The sequence below is a fragment of the Vombatus ursinus genome, unplaced genomic scaffold, assembly GCF_900497805.2.
Source record: "Vombatus ursinus unplaced genomic scaffold, bare-nosed wombat genome assembly UNPS02014786.1, whole genome shotgun sequence".
Classification (NCBI taxonomy): Eukaryota; Metazoa; Chordata; class Mammalia; order Diprotodontia; family Vombatidae; genus Vombatus; species Vombatus ursinus.
The window spans coordinates 10,591,301-10,613,801 of NW_020954564.1; the positions used below are offsets into that span (position 1 = coordinate 10,591,301).

Below are 22,501 nucleotides of genomic sequence, written 5' to 3' on the forward strand. Positions count from 1 at the left end.
AAAAAAAAAAGCCTCATTTCCCTTTCAAAACCACAATAGCACATTGAATAGATGTGATTGATGGACCTGGAAGAATCAGCCTTTGGACTATGCAGCTCATAGGATAAATCACTACCAGAACATCCCTCAAAAAGCTTTTTTCACTCTTTACACCCGCTATCATTTCTGGTAGAGAGGCATAACTAATGCTTGCTGTGGGATAAGAAGTGAAGAGTGTGATCCTGGTGTTCTGCCTGCCTGAGCTCATAAGAAGGTCACAGTCATTCATTCCCTATGCTAATGCTCCAGGCAGTATGTTTTCCTTGATGCTATCAGTAAGGCAAAGCTACTGTGGAGGTTGAAATGTCAAACTTTCCTTTTTGGAAATGATTGCTCCTGTTTCTGCTTTGCTAGTATCAGCTGTATGTAAGATCTTGGGCAGGTCATTTGCCTCTCTGAGTGTCAATTCTTCATTTATAAAATCAGGAGAGAGGGGTATTATTAGCGTAGAGCAGAGGCAAGAGATAGCTGTGAAGTCACACCTGGGTTTGAGTCCTGATCTTCAACTATTACTGGCATGTGACTCTGGGTAAGTCACTTCACCTTTTGGTACCCCAGGGAACTCTCTAAGACCGTAAATTGCTGGCTAGTTGCTGGGCTTTATCCTCACTACCACAGTAGTTCCCTACACTAATCAAATCACAAGTCTCCACCTCCCTCCCTCCCTCCCTCAAAAAAATTAAGACATTGATGTCTGTTAGGTTCCTTCCAACTTCAAATCTAGTATTCCTTCCCCAAAGCCTTGTTGATGGTCCAAGACGTTAGTGATAAGATTGAATCTGCCCTCTCATTGTATAGATGAGCAAATAGCAGTTCTAGGAGAAGCGGCTTTCCCAAAGTCACACAACTAACAAATAACAGTGCCAAGACTCAAACCCAGGTCTTCTGATTCTAAAACCAGTAGTATTTCCACTGCACCAGACTGCTTTGGACAGGTTTAATGACCTTTTGTGAATATGAGTTCTCAAATAGATTTTTTTTCCTCTACCTTAAAAGGGGAAGAAACAGATAAGAAATAGATTCCTAAGAGGCTCAACTCCTCAATGACCAGAGTAGAAATGGTCACCCAAAGAGAATGTCGGGGGAATCCTTTCTCCCCATTGAGTAGCCCTGTAAGCACCACCCATTAAGTCCATTTAGGGGATCTATATGGCTTCTAGGAAAATATATGTGGTGCATGTGTGCGTGTGTGTGTGTGTGTTGGGGGGAATGGCATAGGGAGAACAACTTTCAAAGAAAGCCCTGAGCTTTAAGAAAAAGGGAGGATAAGGTCTATGGCTCAAGGCATTATATCTGAGATACACATTTAATTACAAAGGTAAACATATATTTTTGTTTCTAGGTCAAGGATATTTTTGCATTTGCATGTAAATTTGTATGTTGATGGTAGGAGGGATAGAAAGGGACTTTTATGCCTGGCTTATTCTGTCTTAAGAGATCTCCCAGCAGAGCCCTGGACCGAGAGTCAGGAGACCCAGGGTGTAGTCCCGGCTCTACCATTTACTAGCTTTGTGACCTTGGGGAAGTCACTGCCCCTCGTGATGCCTCAGTATCCTCATACATAAAATGAGTCAGTTAGACTATCTCTACAATCCTTTAAAATTTTAACACTGTATTCTAGCATTCTCTGTTCTAAAGCTTCTCTCAGTTTAAAAAAAAAAAACCTACAATTTTGTGATACCCAAGAGCCAGCCTTTTACTTCTACCACCCTGACAAGATTCCTCTGGGCTACCCCCAGAGTTATGGCTGTGTCAGGGTCGCCGTTATCAGACCAACATTTCAGTTGCCACGACCAAGCTATAAAACACCAACCAATCCACCTGCATGGAGCTTCTTGGCCTTCCAGGGCTCAGCCCAAGGGTTTAATTCTGTTACAGCACTCATGAAAATTAATTTGGATCCTTTAAGTAGCAGTGGCAGAGTTGGAGAGGGAGAAAGAGGGTATTGCTCCGAGTGAGGGCCCTTTGGGGAAGCCAGCTTTGATATACACAGTGCTGATGTCTGGGGCAAGTCAGTAGGAAGAAGGACTCAGCCTTCAATGAGAAAGGAAGGACTGAGGATAGACAGAGAGAACCATGCCTTGGCCTTACTGTCAAGGATCAATGCCCACCCTGTAGGGAAACCCCCAGGTGGAAGCAGGGAAAGGTTTTATCTGCCTTTTATCATCCTCAGTCTAATGTTGTTTTTACAATGTCACTCTGTCTCTGCTTCTTTAAAGTCCCTTCACGTCACTCTGAAATGTCAGAGTTGGAAGAGCCCTTAGAACACAAAATGTCCCCAACCAGAAAGAACCTTAGGGAACCTGCCCCAGGGAAGGAAAGTGACTTTCCCAAGATGATACATTTTAGTTAGTGACAGAGCAGGGACTGGAACCTATCTGTAGTCATAGATGGGATGATAGAACCTTAGAGCTTGAAGGGACTGGTGTCCATGGAATGTCAGAACTGAAAGAGAACTCAGAGACCCCATACTATTTTTTACAGATGAGGAAACTGAAGCACCGACATTATCCCAAGGTCACACAATAATTTAGCTTCCAAGTCATTATTGGAACCTAGGTCTCCCGACTGCCAGGTTGGTACTTTCCCCCTGTACTGTACTTAAATTCTTAGAATTGAAGAGACCCAAGAAGTTGTCTGGTCCAAACTCCCACCTAGGGCAGGAATCTTCTATTGCATCCCTGATAAGGAGCCCTTCTCTCCTGGGATTCTGTGGATTGAATTGACAGGGCTTTCTGTAAAGGGAGAGGTCCTTCTGCCATACTGTTTGGACCATCTGGATTTGGGTATTTCATGTTTTCTGAAAGTGAGTTTGGCCTGGAATTAGAAAAGATTGGAGTCTCAGGGATTGTCAGAGATGTTGTTTTTCATAGAATAGGATCCCTATGGAACTGTCTCAATCTGTCTAGTAAGTCCAGGGAGATGAAGGCAGCGCTGATGCTGGCCCCCATGCAATGTAATTATAGAAGGAGAGTAAGGTGTCTTGAGAAATATTTCCTAGGGGGGAATCCCTCACACCTGGGTTCACTCAGCCACAGAAAGCCGGAGCTCCACTATGAAAGGGGTGTGTGTATGTGTTATGTGTATATGTACACATGTGTGTGTGTGTATATATATGTATATGTATGTATATATACATATATATGTGCATGTATTCATATTTATTTGAAGGCATGAGTTTCAACAGTATAGCTACAGAATGACTGCTTATCAACCATAGACTTCAAATCCTAAAACCTTAAATTCAGAAGGCAAACCAGTTTTCCTATTCTTTAAATGTTATATAATATCATGTATTATAATACATCATATAACAAATATTATTAAATATCATTCCTTATAACAAATAAGTACAACCCTGCAAAACAAATGGATACATTGGCCATATCTGTACCTCAGTCTGTCCCTATAGCCTACTGACTGTGCTTCACAATCAGTCTACTTTTGTCAAAGTAGATCATTGAACTGATTGGAATTTTGAAGTCTTTCAGTGTTATTTTCCTTTACATTATTGTGGACATCATGTAAATTATCCTCCTGGTTCTTCTTACTTCACTGTGAATCAGTTCAGACAAGTCCTTCCCAGTTTTTCTGAATTCTTCATAGTCATAGTTTCATATGGTGAAATCACTTACCCCATTACATTCAAATGCCAGTCAGTCTAGTCATTCCCCAGGTGACCAGTATCCATTTCCCATCCCATTCCTTGTTACGGCAAAAAGTGCTCATGTACATATTTTTGTTTATAGGGGACCTTTCCTTTCCCTCTCTTTGATATCCTTGAGGTATATGCCTAGTAATAGTATTGCTGGGTCAATAAGCTTTTTTTCCATTTAGTGACTTTTTTAGTACAGTTTTTTCTAGAAGGAATAGCTCCATCAACAATGTATCAGTGCACCTATCTTTCCACAGCCCCTCCAACATTTGCCATTTTTCCCATGCATTTATTAAGCACGTGAAATTGCCCTGTAATGTGCTAAGCTCTAGTCTGGGGAAGTAAAGGCAAAAAAGATTGTATGTGTGTATGTGTGTGTGTGTGTGTACATATACATATGTATGTGTTACCTGTTCTTATAAAGAGCTTATGTTTTGTCATATTTTCCAATCCATTAGTTTTCCATCTTCAAAATGAGATTGGGCTAGATGATCTCCTAAGGTCCCTTCCAGACTTTCCTTGAGGACAGGGACTGTCTCATTTTTATATTGGTATCCCAGTGCCTGGCACGTAGTAAGTACTTAATAAAAGTTTGTTGATTGATTAGTTTTGTGAAGAGACTTAGAGAAACAGAGCCAAATTTATAAAGCACACCAGTCTGGGAGTTGGGAGGATAAACCTGATTTACTTTGGACAAGTCACTTTCCTTCTTTCTCTGTCTCTTTTTTATCTTTCTTTCTCTGTCTTCATCATCTCTTTTCCCCTTTCTCCCACTACTTTCTTCTTGCTACCCTCCTCACTCCTGTTCTGTTCAATATATCCATCTTCTCTCATCCCATTCCTATTTCTTCCCCACTCTCTCCCAAGTTGCTAGAAGGCTTTCCTTGTTACCAGTTTCTGTCTCTCTTTTAAGGAAACTCCACACACCCCCCACCCCTCTTATACCCAGAAACCAGGAGAGCTAATTGTGGGAGTGAAAGGAGGAGGAAGGGGGGCTTTGTTCCCACAGGGATTTTATAGGCAGCTCTGAATAGATGGGTGTTGGTGGGTTTCTTTTCTAAGCCTCTCCTGCTGAAGGGAGGTTTTTCCCTCTTGGTGTTTCCCCCAGAAACTTGCTGTGAAGGGGATCTGACAACAGCGATTTATTCTCTGTCGTGAAAAACACAAAAGCACAAAGTTCAGTCCTTCTAAGAAAGCGAAGGCGGCTCTCCCTGGTGCTACCACATGGCTGGGTTGTTTTCCTGGGCAGCCATAGAATCAAGAATCCTCTAATCTTAGAATCCTAGAATTCCCAAATTCTCTGAATCTTAAAATTTTAGAATAGAGTTGGAAAAGACTTTTTTAAAGGCTGTCAAACCCAACTCTATACTCCATGTAGTAATCCCCTCTCCAGCATCCACAGCAGATGACCATTCCCCCCTCTGCTTGAATACTGCCAGTGATGAGGAGGTCATTACCTATCCAGGCAACATTTCAGAATAGTTCTGATTAAGTTGTTCCTTAAAAATTTGAGACAGAATCTGCTTCCCTGTAACTTCTACCTATTGATCCTAGTTCTGCCCTCTTGGGCTAAGCTAAAGAAGTCTATTTCTTCTTCCATATGACAGCCCTTCAAATATTTGTAATCAATCAACAAACATTTAAGCGCCTACTATGTGCAAGGCACTGTATTAAGTGCTGAGTAGAAAGCTATCATGGCTCTCTTGAGTCTCCATGTCTCTCCTTCACATATCCTCCCTTGTACTTCCCCAGTCTCCCCCAAATCCCTACTCTTGGAAGCCATTCCCTTGGAACAGTCTTGGCTTAGAGCAAAGTAGGAAGACCATTGCCCTGTAGCTGAGTTTGACTAGATAAGGACCAGAAAAGCAGGGAGAGGCATCTCAGCAACTTTAGCTGCCACCTCTCCTCAGTAGAACCCAAATTCTCAGAGGCTCTCTGAGACTTCAGCCGGCATTGGGGCTAAAGGGGACGTTGGCCTCTAAAATTCTCAGAAATCAGACTTGTGAACTTAGAAGCCACCTGGCAGAGGCAGCCGCAGCGGAAGACCTGGCTTGAGAACGTCTAGAGTTCTGTCGGGAGAGGAAGGGGACACAGTCTTCTTGCTTGTAGTTTAAACCTATTTACTGTACACATACCAGTTGGGTCAAAGCTGAGTGAGCTCGAGCATGTGCATATCAAAGATTAGATGGGGACTGGTTCGGCTCTGGTCCCTGCAAGGAATTTTTTTTTTCCTTCCTTGGGGAGACAGGATTTGGGATCAGAGGACCTGGGTTCAAAGATCAACACTGCTATTTACTGACAATGTGACCTTGAGCAAGTTACTTAGCCTCTCTGGGCCTCAGTTTCCTCATTTGTGAAATAAAGATGTTGGACTAGCTAACCTCTAAGGTCCCTATCAGTTCTAAATCCTATGATCTTGGTTCAGACTAGAACAGGAAGATGTTAGATCTTGGTTCAAACTAAAATAGGAAGATGCTGTTGAGGGGGAGAACCTGAGAGGGTCTGACTTGGTTCCAGATTGCCTTCTTTTCCCTCATTGAACATAATATTCCTCTGCCCAAAGTCAAGAGAGGCCAAATCCTGGGAAACTGGGCAGAAATGGGGGTGGCCAGAGGCCAAAAGTTGGGTCCCCATCTCCCTTATCACACTTTTAGGTAGTGGTGACACGGACTAACTCATGTTGGTATTCTGCTTTAAGATTGATGAACATTTGCCTTATAATATCCCTGAAATAGGTAGAGCAGATATTTTTGTCCTCATTTTGCATTAGCTGGACCCCTAAAGAAGTTAAGTGACTGGTCCATGGCCACCCAGGCAGTAAGTGTTTCAGTTGAGGTACGCACTCAGGCCTCTGGATCCCATACCTCTCACTATACTGTGTTGCCGGAGACTTGAACTCCACTTCTAACCCTAATAGGGATCTGGAAGGATCTTGGTTCACAGTAGGAATCTGCTTTGTTGGGGTAAGAAGAGAAGCCCTACTGTTAGACAGGAAAAGCCCTGTCTACTTCCCACCAGGACAAGGACCCCTCCACAGAATGTGCTCCCTCAGGCCCCCAATTCACTCCCCTCTGCAGGACTTCCTCACAGACCTGATGATGTCCGAGGTGGACCGCTGTGGGGAGAATGAACACCTCATCTTCCGAGAGAACACTTTAGCCACCAAGGCCATTGAGGAATATCTTAAGCTGGTGGGCCAGAAGTACCTGCAGGATGCCTTAGGTTGGTGTCACTGGACATGGAGCCAGGGATGGGGGGGAGGAGGGCTGTGTGAGACCTAAAGGAACATCCAGAATGGGGTGGGGGAGGATGAATCCTGGCTCGTACTCTGAAGAAGCCCCTGGTGTAAGAGGGAGACAGAGCCTTCGCTCTCTGGTGACTCTTATTCTAAGAGGGAAGACCCTTTCCCCCACCACACCTCAAATTCAATGATATTGTTACCTGAGGCTGCCCTCCCACACAGCCCAGGGGACCTCACACCACCTGCCCATGGTGGGGACATTTCTTTTCAGGTGAGTTTATCAAAGCTTTGTATGAGTCAGATGAGAACTGCGAGGTGGACCCCAGCAAGTGCTCATCCTCAGACCTCCCCGAGCACCAGAGTAACTTGAAGATGTGCTGTGAGCTGGCATTCTGCAAGATCATCAACTCCTACTGGTCAGTGTGCCCTGTGCTACCCTCCACCTTATTGCCCCAGCTATGTACTGCTGCACCACCCCCAACCACATGCTGCTCCCTCCCTGCAACTCCCCCCACCCACTACTCCCTGCCTGGACACTTCTGCCCCCTACCCTACCACTGCCCTTACCCCCATCAGCAGGCCCCCCTCCCCCTTGACTTCCTTGGGGCTGCAGTGGAGGTCACCTGGGAAGGCAGAGAAGGGGGAGCTTCCTGACTATGGTAGAAAGAGCATCTCCTCATTCACTCCCACATCCACATGCCCATTCCTATAACACTGAATGGTTTATCAAGTTATTCACACCGTCCCCTGCTCCCTCCAATTTGTAGGTCACATCACATTGGCTGTGAGGGTGAAATATTATAATAGGTTTTAAAACACTTTGTAATAGAGAAAGCAATGGCTAAATATCAACTGTTGTTATCACTGCTGCATTTACTAGGTATGTGTCTTATCCCACTATTACTAGACATATTTATTTGTTTAAGACTAGGTGTCCCTTCCTTGCCCAGGCTATTCATGGGCCTGATGCCACTGCTGATTGATGGAGGAGCTGTGATCTGCTATATTTCTGACCTGGGTGGGTTCAACCCTTCTCAGGCAGCCCGATGGCTCCTTCCTCCTAGGGGGCTCACCATTAATATGGTATCAATACGCTTAACTTGGTGCAGGCACCCAGCACAAGCCATTGTAGCTCAGAACTCCCAAACTCCAGAGCTCCTCTAGCCTTAGCCTCCCATGTAGCTGGGATTACAGCCATGTGCCACCACACCCGACTGCTACTTTAAATTATGTCATTGTAGAGCTCAGAAGGGCTCAAAGGGACTGAACTTTAGAGGTTCATAACCTTTTTTGGTGCCTGTATCCCTTAACTTTCAGTAACCCTTCCCACACTCCTTATTCAGTATGAAAGGAATACTTTTTAGAGTTTACCATGCATATAGACCTAAATAAAAGAGACTTTTCAAGGTGAAAGCAAATAAGTCCTAAAGTTTATCACACTTATTCACATAAGAAATAAAATAAAGAGACTGATTTCAGCAAATATCCCTCCTTGTCAAGCTTCTTGGGACTTTCCTCCTCCCCCCCAGCTATAGAGGGTCAGAGCTAGAAGGGATGAGAGAGGTCACCTATTCCAACCCTTTCGTTTTCCTTGAGGTCCAAAGAAACAACTTAGCCTCTTGTTCAGCTGGTAAAGTGGAGCTGGGCTTAGACCCCAGGCCAGGGCTTTTACTCCTTTACAATACAACCCTTCTGGAAGCTCTTTGAAGGCAGGGATAGTTTCTAGCTTATTTACAGATCCCTCTTATTCAATGCTGAGGATCTAATGAGTGTTGAAGCATTGAATCCAGCCTCTTGGTTGGAGGAAAAGGAGAGGGTTTGTAGTTAGGCAGTCAGTGTTTTCTTCCTCCTCCTCATTCACCTTTCCTAGGGAATAAGTAATGGGAGCCAGCAGGTGGAAGCCTGGGATTGGTGGAACAGGCAAGATAAGGTAAAGATCAGTCCAGGCTTTATATAGAACAGTGGAGTCTGCAGGCTGGTCGGGGCTATGGGAGGGAGAGCTGGAAAGCTGTACAATAACCAAAAATTGTTATAATTAGGGCATGATTTGGACATCTGGAAAGTTTCAGTGTAAGCAGAATTTCAGCAAGCTGCTGCTGGTTCCCAGAAGAAAGTTGTGTGATGAATGATAGGCCCAGGCCCTACACAAAGCAATGCTGGGATTTGTTAAAACAATTACTGCCTCCTCTCTTCAAAGCCCAGAGGAGAGTGATGTTTCCCAGGACCCTATGGGAAGGAGAACTTCTCCCTGCTGATGCACCCAGATTAGTTCTGACAGGTTTTAAGACCCATGCAAGCTCTAAGCAGGGGGCTCAGAGGCAAGTGGAATGGGGCAGCACAAAAGCCAGGCTAACCCTACTGGACGGAAGATGAGGGGGGGTGTTCCTGTTTGTGGGGGCAACTCCTGAGTCAGATCTGGCAGCCTATCTCTTTGTGAGGATTAAGGACTGCTAAATAAATATTCTGGAGGTGTGGATCAATAAGTAAACTTTCATTATTCTCTATTACCCACTACCTGAATCCAAACTCCTTCATCTAACATTTAATGCCTTTGACAATCTGGCCCCAACCTAAATCCTCAGAGCCGGAAGGGACCTTAGCATGTAAAAGGATATAAAAGAGACCATAGAATGGCAGAGCTAGAAGGGATGTTAGAGTACACAGTGTTAGCACATAGATCACCGAAAATTGTGTTAGAAGGTCCATTAATCCATAGAATTTTGGAACTAGAAACAACCTTAGAACACAGTGTTGGAACTGGGAGGGACCTTAGAACCAAGAATGATAGAACATGAAGTCACTTTAGAATAAAGAAAGTGAAAAAGGAAAGGGAATTTAAGGATTATCTAATTCAGTCTCCTCACTTTACAGAAAAGGAAACTGAGACCCAGAAAGGGAGGCCATATGCACTGCCCAAGGTTATATAATGGATGTGTCAGAGCCAAGATTTGAACCAAGGTCTCCTGACTCCCAGTTAGACTCCCTTTCTATCTTGCTGGACTCTCTACCTCTCCAGCCTTATCCTCTGTTCCTCCTCACCAAGAACCCTCTGCCCCAAACCAGGCTTGTCTCCTAACTGGCCCTTAAGCTGAAGAGTCTCATGGCTACACTGGAGCTCTTTGGAGAGCTGAGGTTGTTCTCAGGGAACGGGGCCATGTCATGTGGCCTGATGATTCCGTGACAGGGTGTTTCAGGGATGAGTATTTGTTTTGACAAAGTGAAGCGGTATCCAAGACACCAGAAGGCTTTGTTTAGGTTTCATTGCTGTTTGCCAGGCCCAGGCACCATTTGGATAGGAAGGAGGCCTGAGAGGTGAGGTGAGAGTTCAGCTCATGTTTCTGTAGCACTTGTCATCAGGAAAGTAGTATTCCCACTCTGCAGATGAGGGAGTTGAGGTTTAGAAAAGGACTTTCCCAAGATCACACAGCTAGTTAGTAAAGGAGCTGCTACTAGAACCCAGATCTTTTAAATCCATGTTCAGGGCTCCTTTCAGTGGCAGGCGGCCTGTGGGTTGATGCCACCTCTGAAGTTCAGCCAAGGGTAATCCTCGGGGCTCCCTTTCTTTTCCCCACAGTGTCTTCCCCCGGGAGCTGAAGGAAGTCTTTGCCTCCTGGAGGCAGGAATGTAGTAACCGGGGCCGGCCAGACATCAGTGAGCGCCTCATCAGTGCTTCCCTCTTCCTGCGTTTCCTCTGCCCTGCCATCATGTCCCCTTCCCTCTTCAGCCTGCTCCAGGAGTACCCAGACGACCGGACAGCTCGAACACTGACCCTTATCGCCAAGGTCACTCAGAACCTGGCCAACTTTGCCAAGTGAGTAGAATCTCCCCCTGTAACAGATAAGCATAGGTATGCGTGTGTGCATGGGCACGCGCGCACACACACACCCTTTATCTCTCCCTTCATGGGAACCCAAGAAAGAGCTCCTGCTACCATTGTGTTATTATCAACACCACTGATAATGATAGCTCCCGTCTCTGCAGCCCCTGACAGTTTGAGGGTAGGCTCTTTTCACAGTAACAGGCAGTCTGAAGTAGAGGATTGAGCTGCAGAGCCAGGATGATCTGGAATCAAATCCTGTCTCTCACAAGGTCTGACTGTGTTCCCTGGGCAAGTCAGGTAACCTTCCATGCCCTCGGCAACTCTTTAAGTGGGGAGGAAAGGAGAAAACAAGGAAGGAAAAAGGGAAGGAGCACTTACTTAGCACTGTGCAAAGGACTATTATTATACCCATATGACAATTGTGGAAACTGAGACAGACAGAGGTTAAGTGCCTTGCCCAGGGTCACACAGCTTAGTTAAGTATATGCAGCTGGATTTGAGAGAGTTTTCTCATCCAGGAATTCCTCATGCCAGTGAAGTCACTGGTCTGGTTCCTATCCTGTCCAGTTCTGTCTTGTCCTGTCCTCTCCCATCCTCTCCTCTCCTCTCTCCTATCCTTACTATACCCCGGGAGGTCAGGAGTGCAAACATTGCTATCTTCATTTTTCAGAGGGGAAAATGATACTAAATCTCTTGGCAATCAGTAACCACTCAATTTTCTGTAGTGTCTGATAGTTGCAGAATGGCTTCCTCACTACCTCATCATGATCTTTGTGTCCTGATTCAGCCACTTATAAACTCTATAACCTTGCAAACCCCTTCTGAGTTTCACTTTCTCCTCCATGAGTCTGAGGGGGGGTCGGTGTCTTCAAGGACATCTGCTGTCAGGACTCAGCACATGTTTGCTGGGAAGAAAGCATCATGTAAACTTGAATGAGCTTTGGAAATAGGAGCATTTACTCTTAATGATCATAAATCACAGTGTTGGCTAAGTGGCAGTTGGGCGGTATAGTCAGCAGGTGTTAGAGCAGTTCAGTCGAGGTGATGGCCATAGCCTGGAGTAGTCAGGGAAAGCTTCATGGAGGAGATGAGTCTTAACTTCCAGGGAGAGAAAGAGCTAGATCTGTGGAGAGGGCATCTCAAGTCATGTGATCCTGGAGAGCTGCCTGAACCAAGATAAGAATGAGCTTAATATGTATGTTTTAGAGACAGCAAGGAGATCAGCAGTCATAGCTCCCATTTTTATAAAATTTTTGTGTCATCTGTGAGCCTTAGAAAAACCCTGTGAGGGAGGCATGGCAGGAATTATCATCATTTTACTGAGGAGAAAATTGTGGTTTAGTGAGGAGGAAGTGACTTATCCAAGGTCACACAGGTCATGTATGGCAACACTCACATGAGGTCTCCATTTCTTTGGCTTCAAATTCAGTGCTTCTGTTTCTTTTCTGTCTACCCCAAATGTATGCTCTGGGCTTTGCAGAAGGGCTATGGACATTGTCTATTTAGAAAGTCCAGGCCCAGGGTGGTGGGAGACCCTCTGTGAGAAGCAAGAGCAGCGTCCTACTTGTAGGAGCCCCAAAGCGATTATTTTCCCCAACAGTTCACTGGGAAAATAGGGGGAGAACACAAGTCATTGAAAGGGCTGCCCCTCACAGCCCAGACACGTTCTTCTCATTCATGGCTCTTAGGCTAGGCCTGGTCTCCAAAGTTTCCTAAAGTGACAATGGAAGGAAGTACAACTCCAAGAACCTTTGGAGCCAAACTCCATTGCACTCCCTGCCCCTCCCAGGATGCCAGAGCATGCCCTTGAGGGGTTATCTGGCTCTCCTTTCTGTGTGTGCTGGCTACGATGTCCCATGATGTCATCAGGAGGAATGAGTAAAGTAAGGCCCTGAACCATGAGGCACTTTGACAGGACTTAGGGTGGCTTTTGCCGACATAATACCAGGGCCCACGTTGGTGTGGAGAGAAGGGAGAGAATGAATCTGTTCCTTTGGGACCTGCCCAAGAGGTCGTTCATGCATGCTAGCTACATTTCCCCACATTCACTCATAAGCCAATGCTTAATTAGCAGTGATATTAGAAAGGAACAGTGTTGTGGATGAGTCCAAACCATGGATACTCGGAGGCCATAGGATCAAGAACTGACGGTGAGCTTAGAGATTATCTATTCCAACTCTCGTCGTGCAGAGGAAGAAACTGAGGCCTACAGAGGGAAAGTGATTTGTCCAGGGTCAGGCTGCTAGTAAATGACATATCAGGGATTCAAACCCAAGTCTCCTGACCCGAAATCCAGTGCTCTTTTTCCCTCCACCCCGCTTCCCAACATTGACTATTTCAAAGTAGCAGATAATATCAAACTCTTCTCAGTTTTGTCTTCCTGATCACATTTGGTTAAGTCAAACTGGTCTTGCGGTGAGTTTGCACACTGACCAATTGCAAGGAATGATGGCTTGGACCCACATTTAGGGAGCAGGAGGAGACCAGCCAGGGACAAATAGCAAAGCCTTTCCACACAAGCGGTTGTGAGTTGATGTGACTTGGTCACAGGTCACAGTGGATAGACCCCCTGGACCTGCAGTGAGGAGGACCTGAGGTCAGATCTGGCTTCACATACTAGTTGTGTGACCCTGGGCAAGTCTGCCTCAGTTTCCTCAAATGTAAAGTTAGGATAACAAGCTACATATCACAACGTTGTTTTGAGGGTCAAATGAGATCATATTTGTAAAGCACTTAACACAGTACCTGGAACATAGTAGGCGCTTAATAAATTCTTGTTCCCTAGCCTTCCCTCTTCCCAAAAAAAGACAGCCATTGCTTCAGGTCGCTATTAAGTTCCTTCTGTTCTTTCCAAATGGGATTCTTGCAGAAGAAGGAAGAAAAAGAAGGGGGTGATGAGGTTTAAGCATCATACTATAGTCACATAATACTGCAAGTTTATTTAATTTTGTTGATTTGAATACTCCCTCTATCGACTCAACTTGTAGCCCTCCTGTAACAAAGCAGATGGTTGTTTTTTTTTTTTGTTTTTAAGAGTTATTGCAGCCAAAAACTTCATCACCCTGCAGCTTGGCAACAAGCTTCTTCCTCCATAGAGCCTTCCAAAAGCATCACCTGAAATAGCCTCTCCCCCTGCATCTAGATGGCTCAGAAGTGAGGACACTAAGGCATCAGAGGAAGCAGGGTTCTTTCTATGAGAGCTTACATCCCTGTAACACACAGCTACCCTGTGACATTGAGATCATTGTTATTCCCATTTGATGGAAGGGGCAGTAGAGGATTAGAGAGGTACAGTGCTTCGGCTTGCTCATGGTCACAGGGCTAATGAGGGTCTGAGCCAAGACTCAGACCCGAGACTCCTGCTTCTAAGTCCAGCACCCTTCCCATTACAGCACTGACTTCATGGACAAACTTCTAAGTTGAGAAAGTGTGTATTGCAACACATTAGGGTTTAGCTTCGATCCCTTTCCTTCCCATGCAGTCTTCGGGATGGGATATCAGCAGGACGGGCTCCAGACAGAGTAAGAGACAGCCTCTTGATGTTAGGCTGAGTCTAGCTTGGCTCCCACAAGGGGCTCATACTACCCCTGTTTTGCCAGGTTTGGCAGCAAGGAGGAATACATGTCCTTCATGAATCAGTTTCTGGAACACGAGTGGACAAACATGCAGCGGTTCCTGTTGGAGATCTCTAACCCAGAGACCATCTCAAACACAGCCGGCTTCGAGGGCTATATCGACTTGGGGCGGGAACTCTCCACTTTGCATTCCCTGCTCTGGGAGGTCATTTCTCAGTTCGAGCAGGTACTACAGGGCTGAGTGGGAAGGGGGAGGAGGAGGAGGAAGGAAAAGATCAAAAAAGAGCCTTATAATGTCAGAGAATGCAGAACATTAGAAGCAGAAGACACTTTCGATCAGAGAATATTAGAGCTGGATAGGATTTTTCTACATAGCATGTTAAAACAGAAGAGAACAGCAGATCCCTGAAGTCCACTACGGTGAAAGGAGAAAGGGGAAGGCCACCAGATAAGACCCAGGGAGCCCCTCTCTTCTTTGTGTCCATTCCTCAGCAGGTAATATCTGCGTCTCACCGTCTCTCTGCAGAGTACGGTCACCAAGCTCGGGCCTCTGCCTCGGATCCTGAGGGACGTCAACACAGCCCTGAACAATCCAGCCAGCGTGCAATTGTCAATGACAGCTGAGCATGCAGCCTCTACCCCAAGTACAGGGGGCAGCATCTCTGCAGGGCTGCAGAAGATGGTGATTGAGAATGATCTGTCTGGGTAAGAACCTTGGCACATAAGTTGGGTGGCAAGACTGGGGCCAAAAGGATGGTGGGAGGAAGACCAGATCCAGCCTCAGACCCACATGGGGTCTTCTTCTGCTCTGTGCTTAGGAGGGAAGTCTGAAAAGGGCACCAGGTCTGGAGTCAGATGGCCTGGGTATAACTTGGTTCAAATCACTTTTGAGCCTTAGTTTTTTCATCTGCAAAATGTGGGGATTGAACTGAAGCATCTCTAAGGTCCCTTAAAGCTTTGACTTTTGTGGACCCCTTCCTGAATGGCTTTAGGAAGCAGTTAATACACTGCCTAGTGCCTACGAGGTGCTTAATAAATGCTTGTTGATTGATTAAGTAGAACATCAATAATCCATTTCAGCCACTGCTGTGTCTCTACTGCAGTCACCAGCCCTCCCTGAACTGGACCTGTTTTCCTTTCTTTCCCCTTGGGTCACCTGAGACTGGGGCTCAGCATTTGGTAGAACTCCTGGAAAAGGAGATTTTGATAAAGTCATTTCATAGAGCCCCACATCTATGACTGATATGTTTACCTACAAAGATACTCCTTTTGACACACATACACACAAACACTCAAGCACACTCATACACTCACTCTCATTATTTAGGGCACCCTATTCATTTCCCACTCAGGGGCACCCTACTACTCCCCTGAAGCCTGTTTTCTGAGGTGTTGTTCCAGTTTAAAATTAGCCCTTAGATCTCTCCCTGCCTCAGTGCCATGCCCTGATGATTGCTCTGACCAGCTCCTTTGCACAGAGGTGTTAATTACTAATGAGGTCCTAAAGTGTGTTAGTCACTGATAAACTCCTCACCCTGCTACCCTCTCCCAGAAGCATTTTTATTTTACAAGAGAATTGTCAGACAGGAAAGTGTTAGCCCCAAGCAATTAATCTCTAACAGTGGATTTTGAGGTCATTTGAGCAGAAGTATGGGAGTAGGGTAGGTGCCTCCCCTCTGTGTAGTTGGCTACGCACACAATCATTCCCATACTTTCTTCCCTGCTGAACACACGCTATCTCCTCTCTCTCTCTTCTTTTCTCCCCTCTCTGCAATTCATGCTCCCAAGGATTCACTGGTGTCTGTTTCAGCTGTTCTCAGAAGTACATGAGTTTGATGCCATACTCTCCCTGGCTCCTGGAGAGAAAGACAGGAGAGTTTTGTCTCTTAGGGTCCAGCTGTCTCCCTCTGCCCACTTCTGACTGGGTTTCGCTGTGTTTCTTTCTTCCTCTTCAAGGGGGAGTCTGCTCTGATCTGTGTTCTGTGCTTTAGTTAATATCTTGATAAAGAATGAGAAAGGAGGACCGCACGTTAACAAGCTCTTCCACCGTCATTTTCACAATACCCAGTATCAGAGAGGGACACTCAGAAGGCCAATTAGATTGTGTGCAAGTGGAGCCCTTCCCCAGCATGAAGCACATCTGTTCTCTTGGTCCCACACCCAGGTCTGCACGAACAAGGAGGCAGCCTGACGGAGTGAAAACAGCTCTTGATTTGAAGTCTGACAATGAGGGGTTCTAGCCTTCCTGGGTCTCAGTTTCCTCATCTGATCCACATACTTTAAAAGGAGGTTGGACTAGATGAGATGAAGAGTCCCTTCCAGCTGCAAATCCTCCAGTGCCATGACTCCCTCCCTCCCTTCTCCTTTCTGCCTCACCCACCGTGAGCCCCATAGACCTCCCCCCATCCCCTCCCCAAACCTCCGCCCATGTCTCCCTGGCTGTTTTGCTTTTCCCAAACAATAATCTTCCTGCTTGTTCTTCCCTGGATTGATTTATTCTGTTTATTTTGCGCTTTTGCATAGCATTTATGGTTCTTCTTCTTCTCCTTCCCTCCCCACCCCCTTCCCTTGTGTGTGCTTTTCTTCCCTGCAGTCTGATAGATTTCACACGGTTACCATCTCCAACCCCTGAAAACAAGGACTTGTTTTTTGTCACAAGGTCCTCTGGGGTCCAACCCTCCCCTGCCCGGAGCTCGAGCTACTCGGAGGCCAATGAGCCCGATGTCCAGATGTCTAACGGCAGCAAAAGCCTCTCCATGGTGGACCTGCAGGACAGTCGGATGTTGGATGGGGGCACCAGCACCCCAGGGGCCTCAGACCCTCTCAATGACAGCCAGTCATCCACAGGGCAGCTACAGGGTGTGTGGACAGCCCGGACAACCCAGAACAGCCTGGTGGGCATGGCCACGGTGCGGCGGGCAGGACAGACACCCACCACACCCAGCTCTGAGGGTGCACCGGGCCGGCCCCAGCTGCTAGCGCCACTTTCTTTCCAGAACCCTGTGTATCAGATGGCTGCTGGCCTGCCCCTCTCACCCCGGGGCTTAGGGGACTCGGGCTCTGAATGCCATAGCTCATTGAGCTCTCACAGCAACAGTGAGGAGCTGGCGGCCAGCAAACATAGTGGGGGTGGCTTTGGGAGCGCTGCCGCTGAGGACTTGGCCCGGCGTCCTGGGGAGCTGGCAAGGCGGCAGATGTCGCTGACAGAAAAGGGTGGACAGTCTGCTGTGCCGCGGCAGAATAGTGCCGGCCCCCAGAGGCGGATAGACCAGCCGCCGCCTCCCCCTCCTCCCCCTGTCACTCGGGGCCGGACGCCGCCTTCCCTCCTGAATACCATGCAGTACCCCAGGCCATCAAGCGGGAGCATGATGTCCTCCTCCCCTGACTGGCCGGGCAGTGGAGCCCGGCTCAGGCAACAGTCATCCTCCTCCAAGGGGGATAGCCCTGAGATGAAGCAGCGTACCATGCACAAACAGGTCAGTCCTTGTAAGACCTGGGAGCCGGCCTGGCTCTAGGAACCAGTGCACCTTAGTGAGTCAGAAGCTTCCTGATCTAATTTCCAAGGTCAGGTCCATAACGGGACCTCCACTGTGCTACTTCGGGGTGGGGGGGGGTCCTGGAACTGGGTTTGAAGGCACAGTTCCCCTTCTACCCCCCAGCACAGGAAGAGTGGTTATTCTGCTTTTATTTTTTTTTATTACTTCTCATCATTTCACATCCACATCCCTAAGTCTGCCTTGAACTTCCATACCCAGAACCATCATCCCATGCTCCAGCCGGTGCCCAATCAGACCTCATTTCACCAGCAGGGAGCAGGCTACAGGCTTACATGTGGGCTCCTTGAGAATGTTAAGATGGTCAGGGAGTGTCTCTCACTGCTCATGTCTGACCATCCTTGGTTTGCTACCGTAGGCCTTCCAACTTGGGGAAAAGTTTTTGCCTTGAGTATTCCTTGTCCTAAAACAGTACCTACCTCTTGGTCCTTGGGGCTTCAACCCCTCTATCAAGAGCTATGACAGTCCTCCAAGAAGCCAGTGGGAAATGACAGGCTGGGGTTGGGGTATCAGGATGGAGTTCCTATGAATAGCATAGACATTGAATAACAATAATGACTCACATTTCTCAGGTGCTTTGTAAAGCACTTTCTTTGCCACATCCTTGTGAGAGAAAGGTAGTACAAATATTGTTTTCATTTTATAGCTTAGAAAAGTAAGGCTCAATAAAGTAACTTTCCCAGGGTCACACAGCAATATCAGAGCCAGTATTCATGTGCAGGTCTCTTTTGACTCCAAGGTTGGAACTCTACCTATTAGACCATACTGTCCCTGTGTAGGGAGGCTTAGCTCAAAGTCCTAAGTCTTGCCAACTACATGGGACAGGGTGTTGCCACATTGCCCTTAAACTAGGTGGATTTGATAATCCTGCTATCCTACCATGGTGGTCCTGAGGCTTTGAATGAGAGCCCTGACCGATAAACCAAGACAGTGTGGTTTAGTAGAAAGAGACTTGGATGAGAAGTCAGAAGACCAGAGGTTTGAGTCCTGGCACTGCAACTGACTTGCTTTGGAACCTTGAGCAAGTGAATTCCCCTTTCTGAGCCTCAGTGGCCTTTCTGTAAAATGAATTAGACTAGATGATCTCTAAGGCCCTCTCTGACTCTAATACTCAATGATACTATGGACCTGGTCCTTCTAATGACCTTGTGATGACCTTACATTTCCCACTTGGAGGTCACCCTTCCACTTAGTCTTAGGCACAGTTCTCTAGGCTGGCTAGTACAGTGGTTAGATCCATGTGCATACAAAGTTGTGTATGCAAACCCTATTGGCCCAGTTGGCATCACACTTCACCCCAGGCTTTCAGAACCCTCACTCACAGTGGCCAAGGGGCAGGAGACCAAGGAAGGTTCAGTACAAACCACTTCCCCCCTGCTAGAGACCGTTCTCCCAATGGGGTGGTGTCGGGGAGCTGGCCGCCGCAGTAGTGTCTTCCACTCTGAAAAGATGAAGCATTCGAATGTTTAAACTTTGTCAGAAGAAAACATTCAGTTCTTCTCCTTCCTTCCTCTTCTCATTTCTTCCCTTCTCTCTATCTTTGGTTCTCTTTGCCGCTTCCTCTTTTTGTATTAGTCACTCAATCTTTCTACCACTGTGTTCCTATCTTTCTCTCTATTCTTCTCTTTATATGTATTTCTCTCTTCCTGTCTTTTAATTCCTCTGTGCTTCTGTCTCTGCCCTTCTCTCTCTTCCCCTCTCTGTCTTTGTGTGTCTTGAGTCCTTCCTCCTCTTACTCTGTCCACCTCTCTCTGACCTTCTTTTTCTATTTTAGTTCTTCTTGGTTTATCTTTCCTTGGCCCCTATTCTTCTCTTTGTCCTTCTCTCACACCCTCTTTTTGCCTCTCTGTTTCTCTTAGCCCCCCCCTTCTCTTCTTCTTCCTCTTTTTCTTTCTCTTCTTCCTCTTCTTCCTCTCATATTCTTTCTCACTCTTGAGCTTTCTCTTAAGTCTCTCAGCCCTACTCTCTTCCTTCATCTTTCTGTCTCTCTCCTCTTCCTCAATTTTTTCATCTCTCAACCTTTTTCTACCTCAGTCCCCCCCATCCTATCCCCTTACCTTAACCCCAACCCTCCTCACCCCTCCCCTCAGGTCCCACGCCCCTCTGGTTCTTGCCATTTATTTCTCTGGTTCTGGCTGTATGTCTCATTGTAGGCCCCTTCACCTGTGAACCCCAATGCACTGGACCGCACTGCCGCTTGGCTATTGAATATGAACATGCAGTTTTTAGAAGATGAGAGCTTTGACCCAGACCCCAAACACAGGGATAAGCTAAGGAGTAAGGAGGAACTCAGCCAAGCTGAAAAGGTAACCTGAGACTGGTCCCTGGCATTTCCATGACTGGGAGCTAGCCCTGCAGAGCTCAGGGGCCTGGTGTGTGGTGACCCTGCCATACTGGGGCTGGGAAGGAGGGACTGGAAAGTGGGAGTGGGTACAGTGCAGTTGGGTGACCCAGGGAACAGTTCTACTCAGACTTGTCCTATCCTGCGGCCAGCCCCGTCCATCTTTGCTTTATCTCTTTCCTTGATGACTTACAAGGATTATTACAGTCACACACCCATTGAGGCAGCAGGATGTGGTGAAAGGAGTCCTGGATTCCAAACCTAGCTGTGTGTTCTTGGTGCCTTGTGAACTTCCCCTTATCTGAGAGGCTCTCTAAAGTCCCTCTCAAACCTGTGGTCTTGTAGCCTCAGAGCCCTTTGCCTTTGTCCTCTCACTTCTACTCCTTAGGAAATGTTTTGTCTTGGGCAGCCCCTCTAACATCCCTAGGGCTTAAGACAGTCTTGGTTCTGGCCCTGTAGTTAGGACCCTGCAGAGACAGGATCCCGAGTCCACCAGAGGCAGGTGAATGAAAAGTGCTCAGTGTTGTGCTGAATTAATATGGGGATTTCTCCCATAGTGCTTTTGGAAGTGAGGAAATTTCTTCCCCATGCCTGTACCCCACACACTTAACCAAATCCTTTTCCTCAAGCTATGTTGGTATCACATCCTTCTGAACAATTAGGATGCAGGAAACACTTGTAGAATCTTCTGGAAAAGACCATGGGGTGGTAGAAACAACAGCAGGCTTGGAAGTCAGCAGGATAAGCTTCAGGGCCTGACTCTGCTCTTTCTAAGCCCTAGGCACTGGATTGGGGAGAAGAGGGTTCTGGGTTCCATTTCTGCCCCTGCTGCCTCAGTGGTTTTGATCAGGGCTTTTATCCTCTGCAGGCCTCATCAGTAAAATAAAGGGATTGGACTAGATGATATCTCAGGTTCCTTTCTAGCTCAAAATATGATAATCCATGACCTTGGGCTAATCAAGTTTCCTGAACTTGTTTCCTCATATGTAACATGGGAAGCTTCAGTTTAATTGTTCTTCACTCGTGTCTGACTCTCCTTGACCCCACTTGGGGTTTTCTGGGCAAAGATACTAGAGCGGTTTGCCGTTTCCCTCTCTGGTTCATTTTATAGATGAGGAAACTGAGGCAAACAGAGTCAAGTGACTTGTTCAGGTCACACAGCTAGTAAGTATCTTAGGCCAGATTTGAACTCAGGAATGTCAGTCTTTCTGACTCCAGGCCTGGCACTCTATCCACTGCACCACCTAGATGCCCAGATAATTTCTGAGAACACTTTTAGCTCTAACACCCTATCATTTTGTGCTAGTTGTGGGGAAACAGATGTTTAGGGTCAGAGGACAGACTTTAGACCTTTTGGGGCTCTTCCTCCCTGAGGATTTTCAGTTCTTTCTCCCTTTGAGTGGGTGCTACAGGCTTCCTGGCCTCCATTGCTTGTTTCTACAAGGCAGTGCTGGGCTTCATTAGAGAAGCCTAAGTTCCATCGGAGGTAATGAGTGGACTCAGCTGAGGTGCAGTGGTCTCCTAACTCTAGTGCTGACTGTGATCAAAGCTCTGTCTTGAAGGTAGAGAAGAAGAAGGAGGCCAATTTTTGGGGAGATGCAAGTTTGATAGCCAGTCCTCTTTCCTTTCACCCTAGCTCTTTATCCCCATAATGCTTCCCATTACCTTCTCATCACATCAGCCATTGGCATCAGTAGTTAGTATTAGCATTCCCCCATTATTTTATGATTGTGCTAGTAGAGAAAGAGGCAAATGACTTGGGATCAGAAGACCTGGGCTCAAATCTTGCTTCTTCTATTTGCTCCCAGTGCCATCTTGGGCAAGTCACTTAATTTTGGATATCGTGTTCCTCAGCTATAAGAGGAAGTTGGATTATATGAGTTCCTAGTGTCTCTTTTAGATCTGGATCCTATGTTCCTATAAGGTGAGGAATCCCTACCTGTTGAATTCCCGTTCTAGAGGCATAATCTCCCATCCGTTCCTGGGAGGGGACTTTGCCCCACCTGAATGAGCTCTCTGCATCTCCCTGGTCCTGGATGCTCTTCTTGGGACCTGATCTGCAGGTAGTCTTTTCTTCTAGCTCATTTTGTGTAGCCTGAAAGAGTAGAACTCTTCCCAGTATACTTTCTTGCCTATAGGCATGAGGGTGCTAGTGGCCAGCTGACAAAACTTTCTTTGCCAGACCCCAGGCATGGATGCTCCAGAGCTATGTGGTGCAGTGGAAAGAAGACCTGAGTTAAAATCCTTCTTCTGTCACTAATTGCGTGACTTTGGGA

The 22,501-nt window shown here is 46.7% G+C and overlaps 1 protein-coding gene across 1 annotated transcript in view; it reads left to right on the forward strand.

Annotated features, from left to right (window-relative positions):
- LOC114046986 (disabled homolog 2-interacting protein-like) overlaps positions 1 to 22,501 on the forward strand; it is a 52,026-nt gene that overhangs the window by 15,758 nt on the left and 13,767 nt on the right. Inside the window, exons 3-9 of the mRNA XM_027867629.1 lie at positions 6,772 to 6,916; positions 7,207 to 7,351; positions 10,510 to 10,746; positions 14,355 to 14,556; positions 14,857 to 15,035; positions 16,924 to 17,806; positions 20,038 to 20,190. Coding sequence (XP_027723430.1) covers positions 6,772 to 6,916; positions 7,207 to 7,351; positions 10,510 to 10,746; positions 14,355 to 14,556; positions 14,857 to 15,035; positions 16,924 to 17,806; positions 20,038 to 20,190 — 1,944 coding nt within the window. The remainder of the gene's footprint in view (positions 1 to 6,771; positions 6,917 to 7,206; positions 7,352 to 10,509; positions 10,747 to 14,354; positions 14,557 to 14,856; positions 15,036 to 16,923; positions 17,807 to 20,037; positions 20,191 to 22,501) is intronic.